Here is a 20,912-nt window from a genome sequence, read left to right as displayed (position 1 = left end):
CTGGCTTTAACACAAAAGGACCCCCCTGCTTCATGTGTTTCCGAGCGAAAAAAGGGCTATTGATTACAGTGAAGGCGCACTGCTAGTAGTGACTAGTCCAATGACTCCCGACTCAAACTTTAGAGCTCTATAAAACTTTTGTAAAGGCTAAAGAGCTTGTAACCAATGAAAGATTTGAGAAATGAACCTACAAACACTGAACATGTGCCCTCCCTCTGCAGTAAATAGTTAATTCATACATGCGTGATAGGATAGTCCTCTTGGTACTGCAACAAAACAGATGTAATTGCAACTTGAAAATTTTTGATACGAGAACTCTCTATTTGTATCTACTACATAGGCGACAAATTCTCATAGGAAATCTTTCTTTTACTCTTTACATGCCCTCCATCCCAAAATTCTTAATTTCAACAGCGGGGATTTCATGGACTTCACAAATTATGGAGGTAGACGTTCAGTGTCATAGCAAGGACTTGGCTTCTTCATTTACATTGTGTTACGGTGTCAGAATCAAGCTTTGTCAACTACAGCAACGGTAGGGCTCATCTTCCCCCTCTGACTAGAGCTGCGAAAAGAAACAAAGGTAGGAAGGCAGCATTGTGTAGATTTAATTGGTCTGTCTTCAGTTAGATATTCATTGGCTGTCCTTTCGCTACCAGAAACATTAGGAGTACCATTCAGAGATTTTGGAGGGAGGTCTTGGGCGGTGGGCTTCACTTCCATCTTTCCATTAGTCATGGTTTGATCACCTGAGTGATCTGTTGCATCATCAACATCATCACCATCTCTGAAGCTCTCGCGAAAGAGATCAGCAAGTTTCTTTTTCTTTTGTATTGGAGATGGAGCAGGAATAGAAACAGGACTTCTGTTCTCAAAAGGAGTTTTGTTGACACGAGAGAAGTTCTGATGGACCGGAGTGTTGCCACGAGATGGAGTAAAGTCTGCATGAGAGGCCAAAATCCCAATAAACAAGTCAAACAAAAGCCCACATCCAAATGGTATGAAATACAGTAAATGGAAACTCTTCGGCATTGTATATTCTTTGTGATACTGCTTAATCAACACCTTGTTGGTTATAAACTTCAATTAATTTTACTGTTTCAATGATAAGTTCAAGAAACACAGTATTTCAAGCACTGCAAATTAAGGAAGAACACCTCTTTGCTTTCATACTAAGTGCACCTCAAGAAAGAACAGTATTTTATCTTCACTCGTACACAAGAAATGAACCCAAACAAACACCCACTTGTAAAGAGGAGAAAGGTACAAAGTCATAAGCTTGTAAGACAAAAATGACACAGAGCATTCAACTAAATTCTTACCGCCATTGACACTGTAGAAGTCATCTTCACAATCTGAGTCCAACCAAGGCTTGGAATCAAAGAAGGCCTCATCTTTACTACCTGCTAATAAACAGTTGGAGTTATTAGCTCTATACATTAAACAGTTGTAAGATAGGCTTTAGAAAATAAAATAGGCAGAGTACAAATCTGACAGAATCCTCAAATGGTTGCCTATAGAAACACCCCTCTTACAAACACCAGCATATAGAAACAATAAGCCAAGTTGGAACAGCAGCAATTAGGTGTCCCATGCCAAGTGCATGACTTTCATCATATTGTATTCAACAAAAATCAGATACTGAGGTAATGTGATGCCATTGTGTCATTTGCAAGCTAGGGAGTAGGGAAGACAAACATTAGGCCAAACTCAATTATCAACAATGAACAATACTGGGAAGGAAAGTGAGGGAACCTGATATACAATCAAAACTTGATTAATAAGCCTCTTTCTTGGCTTGCTATAGCTTTTTTAACACTTCATAACAATGATCAGTTCACTAATTCAACAAATTTAGAGTACCAACTTCCTCCTAATCACTAATAGTAATAGTGTATAGAAACACATTGAATAATTCAAGACCGTTCAAATGTAGTCCATCCATCACCCAGAAATTGGATTTTCATATGATCCTTAACGGTGCAAATCAGAATGCTCTCATTTAAGAGCCTCATGGATGTCAGATGTATTGTAAACAGGAACCACGATTGCTAAAAGTCATCTATATTAAATACGATCTGATCACTGATGGAGAAACTACCTGACGCAAACTGTAACGACCTCAGCTTTCCTTAAAGCATAGGACAATGACTTTCACCTATCTTTGATATGATCCTGGGAAATCTGAGTTAAGATAGGGTCCATTAACCTTTTCCTTACATCAAGCATGTGATACGAAAATTTTTGTACTTGAAGCTCAGTATTAGTATTGTCTTCACAAACAAACAGGAGAATAATCGCCAAAAAAAAAAAAAGGAACAGGAGAATGATCTAAACTGTGGTGCTGACTTCCTCAATCAATTCTCTGGTAGAATAGTCACATGGATGCTACTTCACAAGTAGCTCAAGCAAATCTTCCCATTTCAATACCCACCATAACAAAGAGATAAAACTATTCATTACATAATCAGGATTCCCCATTATGCATCTTTTCTTTAAAGGGTCCTTGTGTTGATATCCAGCAAAGAAAAAAAAAAACAAAACCAAAATTGGACTTTTCTTTCAGCCTAACCAAAACCAGAACCAGAAAAAAGAAAAAAGAACTTAGAAAACACATCACGTCTCAAAATAAATGCACAACCACTTGCTTAAAATAAGAGTCACCAGAATCATGATTGAGAACATCAAGAGAATACGATTGAGCAATTTCCAACAACTACCATAAGCAAATACATAACGAAATTCAAGTTTGAAAACATTAGCATCATTCGTCAAAAGTGGTACGAAAACGACCCAAGAACAAAGTTTTGCATACTTCTGATAACGATTCAACAAGGTCAGGCATTAAACACACCAAAAAAAGTAACCAACTTTACCAGTACATAACATGAACTCATTACTCAGAAGTTAATATTAGAAAAACAGATTACCTTTTCTATCGAAAAAGAAAAGAACACAACAATAGAAAACTGAAAAGACAAGGACAAGAAAGAAACTTGATAGGTTTGACTCCAAAAAAGATGAAGTCTTTTACCGTAGTCTCGGAAAGCCGTGGCTGTGGGGCGAGCAGGCGACCATTGATCGTTGATCGGACGGCCACCGTTTGTCGTCGGTTTCTCTTTGACAGGGGACGGTGGAATAGAGGAGAGCTTGCCCGGTTTGGACCCGAATGACATTCCGAGTTTCATGGCCGACTCGGATTCCCTATGAGCCGAAGCACATGCACCCATTTCTCTAAACAACTCCAAGTCTCCAACCCAAGTTATCACTGATGCTCTGAAAACCGTAAACAGAGAGATAGATAGAGAGAGAGAGAGAGAGTAAAGTAGAAGTGGGAGAAAGAAAGAATGCGTTTTTTGGCGTTATGCTTAAGGAGAGTGAGTGCCAAAACTCCCCCAAGAAAAATCTCCTCACTAATTTCTAGAGAGCTTGAGAGGTAAGTTTACGCTATGAAAGGGTAGGAGAGGTGGTGGACCCTCGAGAGTTACTTTGTTATATATATTTTTATTTTTATTTAAATTTTCAAAGCTTCCTTCCTTGGGGTTCTTCGATGTGCACGGATTCCACGTCGATGGAGATCTTGATTTCTGAAGAAGGAAACCAAGGGTGGCAAGGGGTATTATGGACATTATAAATGCAGTGAGTGACTTAGAGGGTCTGCTATAGGTAGGTGTTGAAAGCGATGAACGAATGTGAAAGGTCGTTAGGGACATAAATGGTTATTTAATAACACACTTCCTAAGGAGGATGAACAGAAATTCGAGGGAATCAAATTGTGTTGAATCTTTTTTTTCTTTTCTTTTTTCTTTGATATCTGTTTTCCTTTTCCTTTGAATTTCACACAAGAATATAGGGTTTTGATCTCTTGCTTGGATATAGTGTGCGAGGATTCTCATTCTAATTGTGTATTACAAGATCAATTACAAGATTTTTAAGATATGTAGTGTTACGGAATCATAAATACATCTATATTGAGTTATATCTTATAAAGTCATTTTAAACTTTACAGCCGAGAATATGTTCTAAGCATGTAGAAAATTAGTATAGAAAATTTAGATTACTGGTGCAAGTTAAAAAAATGTTCTGTCACTTGATTTGTGAATGAGAATATAAATCATAAGGGCAGAGAAATCAGAATAAGCCTATATCATATTGACGCCGTCAGTTGACTTTATCAACTAATACATTACAAATTTACAATTGACTCAAAAAAAAAAAAAAAAAAAAAAACTAATGCAAATTGGTAGGTTTGTTTATTAATTTGGAGGCGACTAACTAACATATACCAATCTCAATTCAGAGGTCAAGAAATTACATCGCTTTAAAAATTAATCCCTGTAGCTTCCATTCCGTGACTTTGAATCTCATAACTATTCAATCTATTGGTCGCCTCTATAGAATACTAGCTATAGGTCGAATAATAAAGACAGTCGTTTTAATAAATGCATGGACACTTTATGAAAATGATATCAACGACGTCAGAATAACTATGCAGATTGCAAAGAGAGCCATGCTTTGACAAGATGGATCAGAACCAACCCAAAGTTAAACCCTATTGCTCTCTGTTCTGTCTTACCAGTTACCACCCCTCCCTGTCGGTTACTCTGTTTGAGTTTGGTTGACAACAGATCGAGTAAATCTAAATGATGGAGAATATGAAATTGCTTTATAATTATCAATCAAGTTTTGTTTGTTACTTTGTTTACTATAATATTCGTAATTACCATCGATGTTTTGTTTGTTTCAAGTTTCAACTTTGGTGATTATGCCTCGCCCCCCACTAGTCTTTGCATATATGAGAGTATGAGACACACAAAAGTATAAAAGTTGTGGTTGAGAGCATCACTTGGCTACAGTTGAGAACGATGGAAATTACTAAGACGATGACCATATTAACCTAATGAGCAGACCAAACACGTACAATTTAACCAGGCCGGGGAAGTTCTTATTTCCAGATTAATGTTTCTTCTCACATATTTTTCCCTCTCCTTTATTCTCGAACGATCTCTGTCAATAAACAAGGTCGAGTCTCTTTCATGCATTGTTGGTCATGGAAAGTAGCCAACACGATGTTGACCCAGAAGTTAATCTACATAGTTGATTATGGATCCGTTGATTATCGATATCTACTAGTTATTTACCCTGACTTTGCTGCTTTGGGGAAGATGTACAACAAGCAATTATCAAAAACAAGAATTTGGTTTTACTTTACATGACTAAATAAACTAAACACGAAAAAAACTATCAGGTTTTACACGGGTTCTTCTTGCGCAGAGTGAAGAAACAGAAACAAGTATGCAATTATCAAGATCGACCACGTGGAGGTAATAGTTAAAATAAGTAAGATTTGCAGCTTTACATGGGTTAGGTTTTCAGTTTTCATATAATATATGTATGGGAGGGATGAGAATATTGAAATGCATGCAGGTTAGGTTTCCAGTGGTCTATGAACAAGAAAAAAGGGGCTAATTAGGTAGTTTAAATGTGTTTTCAATATTATACTTGAACTTATAATCTCAAATGATGGCGTTTAAGAGATTGTAATAAGTTCTACAAGTCTTGATTTACGCGTTATATGAGTTGTATGGTCAGTTCCTAGAATTAAGATTTTGTGTGACTTTATCTTGAATATACATGATCTTCAAAGTTACTTGAGTATATAGAATTTAAAAGATCTACTAATCTTTTAATACTTAAAAAAGAAAAATGACTATCGATCATACACTATTAAATTGCCAATTAGTGGATTGGTAGATGAAAAGTTGTTGTGCATCGTAACCATATCCTTGTGTTCATCTAGTCGTGGATACTTTATAATATGTTTAGAGATAACTACCACTTAAACATTCAACCAAATTAGGCCATGTACACTATAGCTGATTATGCCAAATGAGCCAATGAGGTTAATGACATATTGCTTATTGAGAGCTACCGTATCCATGAGGGCAATATGAAAACAAATCACTAGAAAAGTTTCACACAAGGGGGAAAATAACTAATTAACGCAAACAATGACACATAATAGTAGAACATATATAATTGGGTGTGGGTGAGACTCCTGAGAGGACCCATATTTAGCCTCTAAAAGGTGAAAGGTCTCTTAGCAAGTAGTGGATGTGAAACTGCTCAAAACTCTTTTAGGCTTTTAGCATGAGTGCTTAATGCAAAAACAGAAAGCGGATTCAAGTTGCACCGACTTGTTGATTCTCCTTTTGCTTCAATGGTTGAGAGATTTGATTCTTCAACCGGTTAAAAAATTTGAAATTAAAGTATTGCCGACACCTTTATAAATTACTTAATTCTTTTCACTGATTTCATCAAACTATTAAGAGTGAATATCGTTATACTCAAGTGATATTACATCGAACAAAAAAAAAAAAAAAAGTGATATTACATTTTATTTATTATTTAAAAATAAATTTTAGGGAGGTTCTATTCATACCTCTACAATTAGCATTTAGACATCCGTTCATAATTTTGTCATCAAACTTCCAAATTTAACCTTATTCCTTATGTATTTCTCTTTTAATTTCATCATCTTCCCACCTCCCCATGTCTCTTTTAGACCACCAAGTTTCGCCAACGTCCTCTACAATTGAATGGATAGTTAATATTAAGGTCAAATTGCAACTATCCATTCAATTGTGGAGGACATTGGTAAACTATCCATTCAACCAATGTCCTCCACAATTGAATGGATAGTTGCAATTTGACCTTAATATTCCTTTTTTCTTATTCTCAATTCATTTCTAAATTCCTTGAAATTTTAGAATTTATAAAACCCATTATATGAAAACGTAGGTTCAATTTTGGATAATTCAACGAAGTTAAACTCAAATCAGTAGAACATTAGGGGCACGTTTACTTACTTGGAATGAGAATGAATGATTACGGGGTAAAACTATTCCTACGTTTACTAACACATAAAGGAATCGGAATGATTCTGGATAAAAGTATTCATGCATTTACTAATATATGAAGGAATAGGAATGAGTGTAGGTCCCGCCTCCTTATAAGGAATCGATTCCTGAATACTCAGGAATTTGATTACGAAGGGGGGAGATGGGTTTAGGAATCAACTCATCTGGAATCAATACCGATTCTTTTATTCTCTAATTCCAGTTGTCTCCGATTCATGATTATTTTTCATTCCAAGTAAGTAAACGTGTCATAGATCTTTTGTATGGTTTGGAATTGTCATTAAGTTAATTTAGAGTTAATTTATTTGTTTAGTTGTAGATTGATAAAAACTATTGCACAAAAATCATGAACCACGCACAAGATTACTTCACCATTCAAACATATTTCTATTCAATTGTGTTTGTTTATGTCGATCAGCTTGTTGAGAAAGGCCAAAACTGAAGTATGTCTGATCAGTTTCAATGATTTAAAGAGAAGTTATGACCTTTCAAAAAAAAAAAAAAGTTTTGGAGGTTGGGCATGACTGATTCTGTGGGGGGAATTGTGTTTAAAGAAATTTTTTTTTTGAAATAAGGGTAAAAGAGGATATTTGAAATTTTAAAAAAATTAGGAAGTCTAAATATGAATAGAGCCACCCTAAATTTTACATGCGTCGACACAAATTATTGTTTAATACGTGACAAAATCAGATGCAGACAATAGTTGGGTGGTCTGAACATATCCACATATTATCATATCTTCTTGTTCTTTTCTATTATCTAGTCTAATAGTGCCACCATTTGATTTGGAATAATTTTGTCTAGCAATTATCAATCAATCAACAATGGAATAAGGATAATTTCATATGTGACGCGCCGTCCACGTGGTCTTGTCATGCCTCATGCCTCTTCTGATTTTTCAATGCTATTATTGCCACATTACAAATACGTTTTAAAGAAAGTCGCATTCAACGATTAGTTCATGATTTCATTTGAACAATTGGGAGACATGGTTGCTCTCCATATGTGGATTGGCATGATGAGCCCTCTTACAAGAAATCCTACAACTCAATAATCGTCGTGCCACATAACACATCTCTTTCATCGATTACATCAAGTCGCAATAATATTACCTCTCAAAGTATCTAAATCCATACAACAAACTCTTTAATTCATGCCAACACTCCCGTTTTCATGAAATTAATAGAACAAACGTGCCACATAATACAACCGCACAATTTCAAGAATTTCTCGCCACTCATTTCCATCTCTCTGAAATCTTGGGCTAGTTAAGTGCAACTATTCTTGTAAGGACCATTTGCATGGACATCCCCTTACTTAATGGGCTAATGAGGCCCAGACTCCAGGACTCCTACCCAGTCTCCACAGTAAAACAGGTAAAAGTAAAAACGCGGGACTTCAGATTGACCAAATAACAGAAACTACGGCGAAACACAAGTGAAAAAACCGCGCCGTATGTAAACGACCCATCCCACCAGCCAAACCAACCTCTTCCCTCGTCTAAAGCTAACTTCGTTGTTCACGACTTGTCGTTCGTACTGGTCTTCTCGCCCACCACATCGGGAAAATGGGTGTGGCGGCGAAAATAGCACCGTCGATGCTGTCGTCGGACTTTGCCAATTTGGCGTCGGAGGCCCATCGAATGCTCAAAGACGGCGCCGATTGGCTCCACATGGACATCATGGTATCAAACTCCACTCTTCAATCTTAAAGTTTCGTTCTTTTTTTGATGAATTCGAATGTTGTGTTACTAGTACCATGATCCATGTTTGACAAACAAAGTTCTCTTCTTTATGTGCAGGATGGGTAGGTTCGGTTCTTTTTGCTTATCAAGTGGCTGCAAAAGAATTGGGTTTTATAATTCTCTCTATTTTTCTTTACCATTTTGTTTACTTAGTTGAATTTTGATACAATGAAGTAGGTTGATGATGTTTAGAGGTAGAGAGAAATATGAATTTGCTAGAAAGGACATGAATTTGTGAATGTTAGTGTTATAGCTCTTTGTCCATGATTGAATTAGTGTGTGATTTTTGGTACCTAAATGAGGCAATTATTATGGTCTTATATGTTGAGTTTATGTTTTTATCCATAGGCATTTTGTTCCGAATCTGACACTTGGTGCTCCGGTTATTCAGAGTTTGAGAAAGCATACAGAGTAATGCTTCTTGACTTGTTCTTTATTCGTTATTTTGATTTGTAAATTGAGTGTAAAATGATGGATGAAGGTGTCATTTTTGTTCGTCGACAGGGCATATCTGGATTGTCACCTTATGGTCACAAATCCTCTTGATTATGTTGAGCCATTGGCAAAAGCTGGTGCTTCGGGTTTCACATTTCATGTTGAGGTATCCAAAGGTGGGCTGTGGTGCTGTTCAGGAATCATGATGTCATTGTGCGTTTGTTTTTCTTCAATCAGTTTATTTTTTTCCCTCCTTTGTGCAGATAATTGGCAAGAGCTTGTTCAAAGGATCAAGTCCAAGGGCATGACACCAGGTGTGGCACTCAAGCCTGGAACTCCGATTGAAGAAGTTTTTCCTCTGGTATGCCTTCTCTCTTTATGACTTCTTTTTTGTCCTTTTCTTTTTTGTTCCTGTTATTGTTATATCTCATGCATTGTTAAGTTGTAAAATATCCAAATAAGAATTCTGGTTGAGAAGTTAGCCTTTTGTAATCCACAGGTGGAAGGTGAAATTCATGTGGACATGGTCCTCGTTATGACTGTGGAACCTGGATTTGGTGGACAGAAGTTCATGCCAGAAACAATGGATAAGGTTCGCACACTGAGAAAGAAGTATCCTTCACTAGATATAGAGGTAAGTCAATCCCTTATGCTTCCTCTGAAATCGTTTTTCCTATTGTGTGTATTGGTTCTCCACTTCACCCTCGTTATGGTATATCCCAGTAATAGCTGAATTATTTTTCCTCATTGTGTCTCTTCTTGCTTATGACACGTAATTATGTACATATTATGTGTGTACATGTTTAATAAGATAACATTAGTGTTCTGAAAAACATACTTCAATCTCATTGGGATGATACTACCTAAATCACTTTCAACCTCATTCTGCAGGTAGATGGTGGCTTAGGGCCTTCAACCATTGACATTGCAGCTTCAGCCGGAGCAAACTGCATAGTTGCTGGAAGTTCAGTGTTTGGTGCCCCCGAACCTGCCAAAGTAATATCCGTCTTGAGAACTAGTGTTGAGGAATCTCAGAAAAAATAGTTGATGCTGGTACAGGCAAGATATATCACAAGTGGGTTCTCCTTGAGTTTGTATGTACATCTATGATCTAATTGATGTGGTGATTTTTGAAGCTTAAATGAGCATTGCAATTTGTCAAAGTCATGCTGTTGTGTGTACTATCATTTCATCTGTATACTATCTCAAGTGTAATAATCCAGCCAACACAGTATGATTGTTCGAGGGTCTTTTAATAACATCTCACTATGATACTTATTACATCTTTCATTTCCAAAGTGCAAATGCCTATTTTGTGGCAATATTTCTTGTGTGATAGTAAGACCTCTATGTCAGACTTGAATATTATGCCACCCCTATGCTGATTTAATGAGTCCCTGCCTCAATACATTATTACGTTATATGTGTTATTCATTTTCATATCTGTGGACATGTCTGTGGCTTCTTTATAGCTTTACTTTTGTGATTATTTTGGTGCCTGGATGTTATAATTGCAGTCAACATGAGCCAGATATTCCTCGTGTGATCTCCTGCCTTTTCTTTTGAAATGCGAATAGTCGTTGGGGGAAAGAGAACAAGAATCACACTCGCTCCAAGTTGTTATTCATCTTTATAGTAGAATACATTTCAGTATTTCACACTGAGATCTGAATTTCACCTCGCATGTACTCATGGAAATCAGAATAGTTGTTGGGGAAACCGTTGGGTTGTTTACATTGGTGCGTCCTCATTGTTTGCTTGTTTAGACTCGAGCAACATTGGAAATTTGTAAGACCACCTTAATTTGATAGACATTTAATCACTCGAGAGGATGTGATAGGGGAGTCTAGCATTACTTGATAGCGTTCAAGCACTACTCTCTTGTTGCTCGAATAGTGATAACCCCTCGGAATTTAATAACCTGGCTAAGTGGCCTATTTTTACAAGTTTCCTTAGACATTCCTGGAAGATGACCAGTGGATTGTGTAGAGAATAGACCAGAAAAGATAACTTGATGGATTAAGATGAAGATAATCCCCAGACAATCCTGTCTACCACGTCAGTTCGTTTTTATTTTATGTCAAAGATGTGTCCCTCCTCATCTGTCAAATTTTAAGGCACATGCACCAGCCAGATCACATAATATGCGATCTGCAGGACTCTTTTGATTTGGCATCCACTACCAGCCTAGTAACAGAAAAATGAGTACATAATTCCTCTACTTTTTTAGTGGCGTTGATAAACATTTGAGAGAAGTGAGATTGCACACCAGAATCCAAGTTTTTACTTGCATATTACTTCAGGTTTAAGCACCTGAGCATTGTCATAATACACGTGAGAGACAGTAGTCGTGCTATTGCATTCTATTTAGAAACTTTTCATGTCTCGGCAAAGGCAAAGAGGGATGCTCCAGAGTCCTAAAACCTTCTTGGTAACTAAATCTATATTGACCAAGATTAGCTTGGATTAGTGGTGAGCATGTGTTACCACGTGGCTTTCCTTTACTGTTCGATTTTCGATTCATTGGTACTTGGGGTTTTCGGAGTTTGAGTGAAAAGTGCATCTCTTGCTTGTTCAATACCGTGCTACATTCCCTTCATCTGCTCTCCCCAATTGAGAATTCAGATGTAAGACACAACATCCATGCATTTCCTGCATATTCATTTGGTACTTGTGCAGTTGTGCTTAAGCTCCAAACATGCGATCTCAGCAAATCCTTGCATCTTTTTAAGCTAATACTTTCCAAGTCCACAGATCTTGGAAAGTAGTACTTTACATGGAGACTCCCCAAACAAGTTTTTACTGAATTTGAATCTTACTTTTCCATAGTAAAGTGAGTAAAGGTTTTCACTTTTAGCTTACCCTCTACTTTAGATAATGAAATTGTAGCTGATACATACTTGTGGGTTTCACCTTGAAGCTGTGACAAAACTTAATTATCATGGAAGCAAACACGAGCATGATGTGATGTGATAATTTGTTGGTGGTGCTTGTCAACCTAGGATGTTCATGACCAACTTGACCTATCATCAATGCAATGCCTAGCCTCTCTTTTCATGCCTCTGCTTTAACCTGCATAGCTTTCTCTTCGAATGTATTTCAGATTTTTATCCTGCCTTTCTAAAATGATCACAGCTGCCTTTACAAAACCCTTATAAAACCTGGTTTGAAGCCAACGAGTGGACTCAGAACTAGTTAGGAAAAGAGTCTAAACAGCTGGAAACAAAGTAAATGTATAGAATTTCTGAATTTGTTATCCCCAAGAATCCCGTCCATGAACAACTTTGTAAGTTCTTGTATTTATAATTTCCATATTTGTATATTTTTATGGATCCAAAATATTCACTGTCTCAAAGTAAGTTCTTTATTAACTTCATATTTTATAGGCCTTGTGTGTTGAAGTCACTGGTCATTGGTCATTGGCATGGCTGCTGCTTTGTTCACTAATGAGCAGCTCTACTTGACATTATTCTTCTTCATCGTCTCGCTTCTTGTGTCTGCACTTGGACTACAGAACCAACTGCTAAGCTGCGAGTCCGAATCTCAAGATGCTTCTTCTGCCTACCACTGCAGTACTAGTACTAGTGGATCAAATGGATCATCATCATCACTCAACCACTGTGCCACATTTGCAATTCTTCGAACCAACTCATACTACTCCTCTCTCTTGAACCTGAGTTCTTACTTGGGGATCAACCGGTTTGTGATTGCAGAAGCAAATGGCTTTTCAGCAGACACAGAGTTTCTTCCGAAAGAACAGCCTTTGTTGATACCAATTGATTGCAAATGCAGCAATGGGAGGTTGTTTCAAGCGCAGTTGACAAAAACCACCATCAGAGGTGAGAGCTTTTATGGCATTGCTGAAGCACTAGAGGGCTTGACAACTTGCAAAGCTATCCGAGAGAAGAACCCTGGTGTCTCGCCCTGGGAACTTGCTGATAAAGTTGAGTTACACATTCCCTTGAGATGTGCTTGTCCCTCTAACTCATCTCAGTCAACACTCTTGCTTTCTTATCCAGTGAATGAAGGTGATACCATTTCTTCTTTGGCCATTCAATTCAATACTACTCAAGAAGCTATCATATCTGCAAATAACAGATCAACATTTAGACCTGACAACAGCTTAGTGCCACTTACATCTCTTCTGATTCCACTCAATGAAAAACCGATACTTGGTCCTCTAGAAAAGCCCCGCGAACCAAACTTGCGTTTTCCAGCAACTAGCATTCCAGCTATTAGTCCACACAAGAAGAAAGCAAAAATGCGCAGGGTTGGACTATATGTCACGATCATTGTGGTGGTTGTTGCAACTAGCATTGCAATTGCAGCGGCTTTGTTGGTAATTCAGTTGAGGAAGAAGAAACAGATCAGTTCATCCAAAGGAGTTGTTGATTTGGAACTACAGCAGCTCAGTCTAAGCGTAAGAACCACAAGTGACAAGAAGGTCTCATTTGAGGGATCTCAAGATACTTTAGATGGTCAGATTGTTGAAGCCACCACGCCACGCAAAGTGCTGGTGGAGACATATACCATGGAGGAGCTGAGAAAAGCAACCGAGGACTTCAGTTCAAGCAACCACATTGAAGGGTCTGTATACCATGGCCGTCTCAGTGGCAACAACTTGGCAATAAAGCGCACGCGACATGACACCATCTCAAGAATCGAGTTTGGGCTTTTCCATGATGCAATTCACCACCATCCAAACATAATGAGGCTGTTGGGGACATGTTTGACAGAGGCTCAAGATTCATTTCTGGTTTTCGAGTATGCAAAGAATGGATCGTTGAAGGATTGGCTTCATGGTGGATTGGCAATTAAAAACCAGTTCATTGCCTCGTGTGATTGTTTCTTGACATGGAGCCAAAGGCTGAGGATATGTCGTGATGTGGCCCTGGCATTACAGTACATGCACCACATAATGAACCCAAGTTATGTGCATCGAAATGTGAAGAGCCGAAACATCTTCTTGGATGAAGAATTCAATGCCAAGATTGGAAACTTTGGAATGGCAAAGTGTGTTGAAAATGATACTGAAAATTTGGCTCCTGAATATGTTCACCAGGGTGTGGTTTCTCCAAGCACTGATATATTTGCTTATGGAGTAGTGTTGTTGGAGGTCTTGTGCGGGCAAAAGACATTAACCAAGCCTAGTGAGATGGGGCAGGGGAAACATTTTTGGCTGTCAGAGAAAATCAAATGCATATTGCAGTCAGACAATGCAGATGAGCTGAGGGAATGGATGGACAGCGCATTGGGTGAGAATTATTCTTTTGATGCAGCTCTTACATTAGCGAATCTTGCGAGTGCTTGTGTAAATGAAGACCCTTGTTTGAGACCAAGTGCAGGAGAAGTTGTTGAGAAACTTTCGAGAATGGTGGAAGAGTACGCGGTAGAAGGAGAGAATATGTTGATGAGTGAGAGCTGCTCCAAACCTCTGGTGAAGGCAGCTGCTGCAACCATTATGTGAATATTCAGACTGATTGATTCAGGGATGAAGGATCCAAACAAAAGACCATGTTCTAGCTAGCGAGCAAGTTTGTGGGGTTGTATTTAGATGTTAATGTCATAGCTAAGTTCTTGGCATTTGGATGAGGTTAATAGTGGGGTGTTGTATATATATCAATATATGTAATCAACAAGTATCTGATAGGGACGTGGAGAGCAGGGTGATTTCAACTCTGTATTATCTCCATTTCCTGATATAATAAAGGTGAAGAGCTCCAGCGGTAGTTGGTTTGTTGATTTAATTTGTTTTCAGAAAACTAACAGAAACAATGAATTTGTGGTGTACTACGTAGTTTGTAGAATTTCTGGAAGAAGTGAATTAAGAGAACTTAATGGAAAGTAAATTCCGTGAGAGACTGATAAAATTGATAAATAAAAGTTATCGTTTCTACTAAAAAAAAATTGAAAGCTTGTGAACTTCCCTTGTTTTATTGGCCAAAAAAACAGAGACCCTTATTTTGACTTCATTACATTAATTGCCTCATAGTAGTACACAATCTCACATGTGTTGAAGGATGTTAGTATTCTAATGTGCCTCTTCAAACTAGGGTTTATTTTCTAGAGTTGTAATAGGAGAAGGTTCTAGATTTCCTAGTTATATTCAGATTCTATTACCTTGTATGTACTCTGTAAATCCCTATATAAATGGCTCCTATTATCAATAATATAACACACAATTTCTCTCAAATCATATTCTCCTACAACACGTTATCAGCACGAGCCCTAACCCTAGCCCTAAAAACCAAAACCCTAAAACTCTCCTCACCAAAAAGTTACCGCAAGCCCTAGCAAACCCTAACACCTGAAATTTCCTTCACCAAAAATTGCCGCAAGTTCCTAGCCCTAGCTAGCCACACCGTGCGCTGCCCCTGCAGCCCCTGCGCACCCGTGTGCCGCCGCTGCCTGCCGCTGCTTACTGCTGTCTTCTGTTGCTGCTGCTGTTGTCCGCCGCTGCTGTCCTGCTGATTTGTTGCTGCTGCTATTGCTGTTTTGTTGCTGCTGCTGCTGTTTTGCTGCTGCCCTATTGCCGCCGCATCAATACGTGTGTGTTCTCAAGCCCCGAATCAACAATATGTTTCCCGGAGAGCTAGAATGTCTCGTGGATAGTGCAACCACACATACTATTCTTCGAAATAGGCAACTTTTTCTATGGATGACGCCTACTTGATCTTCTGTGACTACAATGGCTAGATCATCTAAATTGATTCATGGTAGATAACCAGCCCAATTTATGTTGTCAAATGGCACAAATATTAATGTCACAGAAGCTCTATATGCTCCTAGGGTCGGAAGAACCCTATTGAGTTTCAAAGATATTAGAGCCAATGGTTTTCATGTGGAAACACATTGTGAGAATGGACAAGAGTTCATTTGCATCACCTCTAATGACTACGGACATAAACGAATATTAAAGAAACTTATGTGTCGCTCTAGTGGGTTGTATGCAACCACTATCCGAATCATTGAATCCAACCATGTCATGAGAGATGACTTATGGGATTCTGACACATATAGGCTTTGGAATGACCGTTTGGGACACCTAGGTCATGATATGATAATCCGTATACTAAAGATTTCACACGGACATCCATTTTTCAAAACGAAAAGAAGTCAAACCCAAAATTCGGTCCAAGGAAGGGCACTGGCGCCACATGGCGCCATTCCTATGCAAAACCGGTCGTCGTTGGCCGAAGCCGCCTACCCCCTGCGGCCCAAAGTTGGCTTTGATGCCAACACTGCCTCCTTGACCCAATTTTCTGCTTCTAAAGCTTATCTTTCGTTTGGCAAAGCCTGCTCTTTAGCAAAGTTAGGATCTAAACCATCCTATGCAAAGGACACCAAAGAAAATATCCCATTCTTACAAAGAATCCAATGTGATATTTGTGGACCTATTCAACCATCGTGCGGACCATTTAGATATTTTATGGTGTTGGTTGATGCATCGACACGCTGGTCACACGTCATGCTTTTGTCCACAAGAAATGCTGCATTTGCTAAACTCCTAGCACAAATCATTAAATTACGGGCTCACCACCCTGATCATCCTATTAAGTCAATACGTCTTGACAATGCTAGGGAGTTTACATCAAAAACTTTTGATGATTATTGCATGTCCATTGGGATTGAGGTTGAACATCCTGTTCCTCATGTTCACACCCAAAATGACCTCGTAGAAGCCGCCATTAAAAGACTTCAAATGGTTGCTAGAGCATTGGTTATGCGCACCAATCTTCCTGTGTCTGCTTGGGGTTATGCAATATTGCATGCAGCTGTGCTTATTCGTCTAAGGCCTACTGCCACTCAACCTTTTTTTGCGTCCCAGTTGGTTACTGGATATGAGCTTGATGTCTCACACTTACGCATATTTGGGTGTGCAGTTTATGTGCCAATAGCGCCGCCACAGCGCACCAAAATGGGACCTCAAAGTCGACGATTAGGCATTTATGTTGGATATGATTCTCCAACGATCATCTGCTATTTAGAACACTTGACAGGCGATCTCTTTACTGCTAGATTTGCGGATTGTCACTTTGATGAGATAGTCTTCCCGTCGTTAGGGGGAGATAAGAACACTAATGTTCAAAAGGAACGACATGAATTGTCGTGGTCTATCCCCACTTTGTCTCATCTTGATCCCCAAACCGCACAGTCTGAAATTGAAGTGCGGAGAATACTAGATCTTCAGAACGTGGCAGATTCGATGCCTGATGCGTTTTCTGATATCGCTAAAGTGACGAGATCACATATACCTGCTACAAACGTGCCTGCAAGGATTGATATCCCCAAAAGTAGAGGATATGGCATCGCCGTCCCTAGTGGAGATGGCACTGTGGCTAAGGCCAGCCTCCCTGCAAGAAAACGAGGGAGGCCCAAAGGTTTGATGAATTCTAAACCACGGAGCGCGTTTTCTATAAGATTGAAACACTCACTATATGGATTGAAACAATCCGGATGGATGTGGTATAACCGTCTAAGTGACTACTTGATTGGGATGAGATATGTAAACAATGAAATATGCCCATGCGTGTTTATTAAAAGGACAAGTTCCAGATTTGCAACTGTAGCAGTTTATGTCGATGACATGAACCTAATTGGAACTCTAGATGAGTTAAGGGAAACTGCTAAGTACTTGAAATCCGAATTTGAGATGAAAAATCTTGGGAAAACACGGTTTTGTCTAGGATTAGAAATCGAGCACCGTAGTGATGGGATTATGATCCATCAGTTAGCGTATACTCAGAAATTACTAAGGCGCTTTAATGAAGATAAAGAAAAGCCTGTGAGTACTCCCATGATTGGCCGAAGTCTTGAGCCCAGAAAAGATCCATTTCGTTCAAAGGATGAGGACGAAGAGTTGTTAGAGGCAGAAGTGCCCTACCTGAGTGCAATAGGCGCATTATTGTACTTAGCTCAATGCACAAGACCGGACATCTCATTCGCAGTGAACTTATTAGCCCGACATAATTCCGCGCCAACACGCCGCCATTGGATTGGTGTAAATACAATCTTTCGATACTTAAAGGGTACGATCGATATGGGTCTATTTTATCCTACAGAGAGAAAAGAAATGACGAAAGTTTGGGATCGGACCCCATAAGGCAAAATGCCAATTTATGTGATGTAGCCGCCGGCGCCACTGCCCATAGTGACCGGCATCCTGCTTTTCCTCCCCTCCATCAAAATGACAACAATGTCTTGATGGGTTTTGCTGATGCAGGGTATCTCTCTGACCCTCACAAAGGTCGCTCCCAAACGGGTTATGTCTTTACCATAGGAAGCACTGCGATATCTTGGAGGTCTACAAAACAGACCCTTGTTGCTACTTCCTCAAATCATGAGGAGATTATTGCTCTACATGAAGCCGTGCGTGAATGCATATGGCTAAGGTCTGTAATCAGACACATTCGAGGAACTTGTGGTTTGAAGTCTACCACAAATGAACCTACATGCATTTACGAAGATAATGCAGCTTGTATTGAGCAAATTAAGTTAGGTTTCATCAAGGGCGACAACACCAAGCATATATCGCCTAAGTTCTTTTACAATCAGCAACAACAATCACTTCTAAAGATTGAAGTAAATCAAATCCGATCAGAGGATAATGTAGCGGACTTATTTACTAAGTCGTTACCTAAATCCACCTTCGAGAAACATGTAAAGAGTATAGGATTGAGAAAGTTATCTGAACTCCCATGATTGTAGCAATCAGGGGGAGAGGTCAACATCAGGGGGAGGATGATGTCTACATGTTTAATCTCGAAGAGTGAAGGACGTGTTGTGCTCTTTTTGTCCTTCGACCAGGGTTATTTTTGTCCCACTGGGTTTTTGTTACCTGGCAAGGTTTTTAGTGAGGCAACGATCAAAGCGTCATCACCAAGTTTGAGCGGCACAAGGGGGAGTGTTGAAGGATGTTGTATTCTAATGTGCCTCTTCAAACTAGGGTTTATTTTCTAGAGTTGTAATAGGAGAATGTTCTAGATTTCCTAGTTATATTCAGATTTTATTACCTTGTATGTACTCTGTAAATCCCTATATAAAGGGTTCCTATTATCAATAATAGAACACACAATTTCTCTCAAATCATATTCTCCTACAACAACATGCTTATACACTTGTTAGATTTTCATGAATTACATTCTCAAGTAATAACATGTTTCTAGCAGATTAATTCCGAGTTACAACAAGAAAAACTAGCATATTTCTAACAAAATATTGATCCAAATAAAAGAGTAACTGGTATTACAGAGCTCCTATACCCTAAAACTAAGTAGCGAGTTTCTAGCAGAGTTCATATTATCTAAACACTGGAGTTCTAATAACTCCAAATTCCTTGTCTTCGATCCTAGCCTCTACTGTGGACCCACCATAAGAGGTTGGTAAGTGAGTTCCCATCATCGAAACCATTCAAGTTTCTGATCTTTTGCAGAGCCTCTTTGTTATACATCCCTTCCAAGGCATAAGCAAACCCTTTCCATGCTTCAGTCACTCCCTCCCTACTCAAAAGCTAGCATTGTCCAATCTACAATTTCCCAAACATAGCTAACATTAGAGAACAAGGCCTCAGTGATAGGCGAAATTGGCAGCACCTGAATGCCAAGCCTTCACTCCCTTGACTCTAGAGGAGCAAACCAAAGTCCGGTATCTCTCTTATTAGACCACACAACTCCAGTGACCTTGTTTTCACTTGCGAAAACATCCTCATACATGTTGTCTCCTTGGTGTACATGCCACCACGTTTGAGCTGCTTGAATTTCCAATGCTGCAAGCAATGATCCGATGGCAGTGAGATTTAGTGTCTTTGTAGGCTAACGGCTAACCCCATCAATGCAGACGAGTAGTAAGCATTCACTACCTCCCTCGTACTCTCTTGATTACTACCGTCTGCAAATTCTATTAGTTTCTCAACTGCGGATATTTTGCATCTACTGTTGTCCGGGAAGTAGAAAGCTATATGGGCTCAAGCCTAGACAATATTTTGGGCCAAAAACCCTTAAGTGTATATATATATATATATATATATATATATATATATATATATATATATATTTATATATATATATATATATATTTATATCTACCTTCAGCCCATACCAGCCCAAAGAAAAAAAATATATATATATTTGTAAAAGTCGCGTGTATTCCCAGTCTCCCACAGCAGCTCACAGCGTCACACTACTCAGTAGGTCAGATTTGTGCGTTTCGAAGCAGCCTCACACTACTTATCTTCGAAAGCGAAATGCCTCAAGCAATCCACACCCAAATTCCTTTCTTGTGGAAAATCTCACCCCTTGTTGTCTAGTAGCCTCAGTCTGCGACGCAGACCAAGGAATCTCCAAAGCAACAATCTTTCTTTCGCTTTCTCGTAAACAAGGTATGAAACTCTATCGATCTCTCCTGTTTTGAATTTTTGATACATCTCTGTTCTTCTTCCTGCTCTGTTTTTCCCAATGGGGTTTTCTTAAAGAAATCCCAGAAGGAGAAGCTCGCCGATTCTGTTTGCTACCAGTGGCGGATGTAATTGTGAGTTGGGCTTTTGTGTATAAGTTGAGGATTGGGATTGTTGGGACTGCTCTTACTATTGGTTTTGCTTGGTGAGTTGGGGGCTATCGGTTTTGGGTTTGTTTGTGTACACTGTTTCTAGTGGGTGTTCGGAAACATCAAACAGGGACTGGTTTTTGAGCTCAAGCAGTAAAGCTTTTGTTGGGCTTTGGGATTTCTTGATGATTATTTCTTTGGCTTCTGATTATGTTGTGATTATTTTTTATTTAAAGATGTGCATTTTGTGTTGCAGATTGGAGAATTTTTTT

At 38.8% G+C, this 20,912-nt stretch overlaps 3 protein-coding genes across 5 annotated transcripts; 2 read left to right on the top strand and 1 right to left on the bottom strand.

The window, feature by feature from the left end:
• Positions 1 to 182: 182 nt before the first annotated feature.
• LOC133726731 (uncharacterized protein At3g27210-like) lies at positions 183 to 3,420 on the bottom strand. The gene is made up of 3 exons (XM_062154338.1): positions 3,035 to 3,420; positions 1,323 to 1,403; positions 183 to 941 (listed from the first exon to the last, which is right to left on the bottom strand). Exons 1-3 carry the CDS (start codon positions 3,228 to 3,230, stop codon positions 511 to 513), a joined length of 708 nt encoding a protein of 235 aa, XP_062010322.1. The 5' UTR covers positions 3,231 to 3,420; the 3' UTR covers positions 183 to 510.
• A 4,907-nt stretch (positions 3,421 to 8,327) lies between these two features.
• Positions 8,328 to 10,389, top strand: LOC133726730 (ribulose-phosphate 3-epimerase, cytoplasmic isoform). Its single transcript, XM_062154337.1, has 7 exons — positions 8,328 to 8,604; positions 8,722 to 8,726; positions 9,013 to 9,075; positions 9,169 to 9,275; positions 9,363 to 9,460; positions 9,599 to 9,733; positions 9,991 to 10,389. Exons 1-7 carry the CDS (start codon positions 8,488 to 8,490, stop codon positions 10,141 to 10,143), a joined length of 678 nt encoding a protein of 225 aa, XP_062010321.1. The 5' UTR covers positions 8,328 to 8,487; the 3' UTR covers positions 10,144 to 10,389.
• A 1,774-nt stretch (positions 10,390 to 12,163) lies between these two features.
• On the top strand, positions 12,164 to 14,846 carry LOC133707323 (protein LYK2). 3 transcript variants are annotated; one of them, XM_062132893.1, is made up of 3 exons: positions 12,164 to 12,385; positions 12,486 to 14,354; positions 14,445 to 14,846. In XM_062132893.1, exons 2-3 carry the CDS (start codon positions 12,524 to 12,526, stop codon positions 14,564 to 14,566), a joined length of 1,953 nt encoding a protein of 650 aa, XP_061988877.1. In that variant the 5' UTR covers positions 12,164 to 12,385; positions 12,486 to 12,523; the 3' UTR covers positions 14,567 to 14,846. The 3 variants fall into 3 exon arrangements, with proteins under 3 accessions (XP_061988877.1, XP_061988871.1, XP_061988865.1); XM_062132887.1 differs by having other exon boundaries at positions 12,165 to 12,385; positions 12,456 to 14,846; XM_062132881.1 differs by having other exon boundaries at positions 12,166 to 12,385; positions 12,486 to 14,846.
• The last annotated feature ends 6,066 nt before the right edge of the window (positions 14,847 to 20,912 follow it).

Source organism: Rosa rugosa, chromosome 1, assembly GCF_958449725.1.
Source record: "Rosa rugosa chromosome 1, drRosRugo1.1, whole genome shotgun sequence".
Taxonomy (NCBI): Eukaryota; Viridiplantae; Streptophyta; class Magnoliopsida; order Rosales; family Rosaceae; genus Rosa; species Rosa rugosa.
This window is presented reverse-complemented; position numbering and strand designations above follow the sequence as displayed.

What these genes read in the sequence shown, in the direction of transcription:
- LOC133726731 (XM_062154338.1), bottom strand. Translation starts at nt 3,230, where the DNA reads ATGGGTGCATGTGCTTCGGCTCATAGGGAATCCGAGTCGGCCATGAAA. An exon ending in CACGGCTTTCCGAGACTACG is followed by an intron (nt 1,404 to 3,034) that starts GTAAAAGACTTC and finishes GTTTATTAGCAG; the next exon opens with GTAGTAAAGATGAGGCCTTC. An exon ending in CTTCTACAGTGTCAATGGCG is followed by an intron (nt 942 to 1,322) that starts GTAAGAATTTAG and finishes CCTCTCATGCAG; the next exon opens with ACTTTACTCCATCTCGTGGC.
- LOC133726730 (XM_062154337.1), top strand. Translation starts at nt 8,488, where the DNA reads ATGGGTGTGGCGGCGAAAATAGCACCGTCGATGCTGTCGTCGGACTTT. An exon ending in AGTTTGAGAAAGCATACAGA is followed by an intron (nt 9,076 to 9,168) that starts GTAATGCTTCTT and finishes GTTCGTCGACAG; the next exon opens with GGCATATCTGGATTGTCACC. An exon ending in TTGAAGAAGTTTTTCCTCTG is followed by an intron (nt 9,461 to 9,598) that starts GTATGCCTTCTC and finishes TGTAATCCACAG; the next exon opens with GTGGAAGGTGAAATTCATGT.
- LOC133707323 (XM_062132887.1), top strand. Translation starts at nt 12,524, where the DNA reads ATGGCTGCTGCTTTGTTCACTAATGAGCAGCTCTACTTGACATTATTC.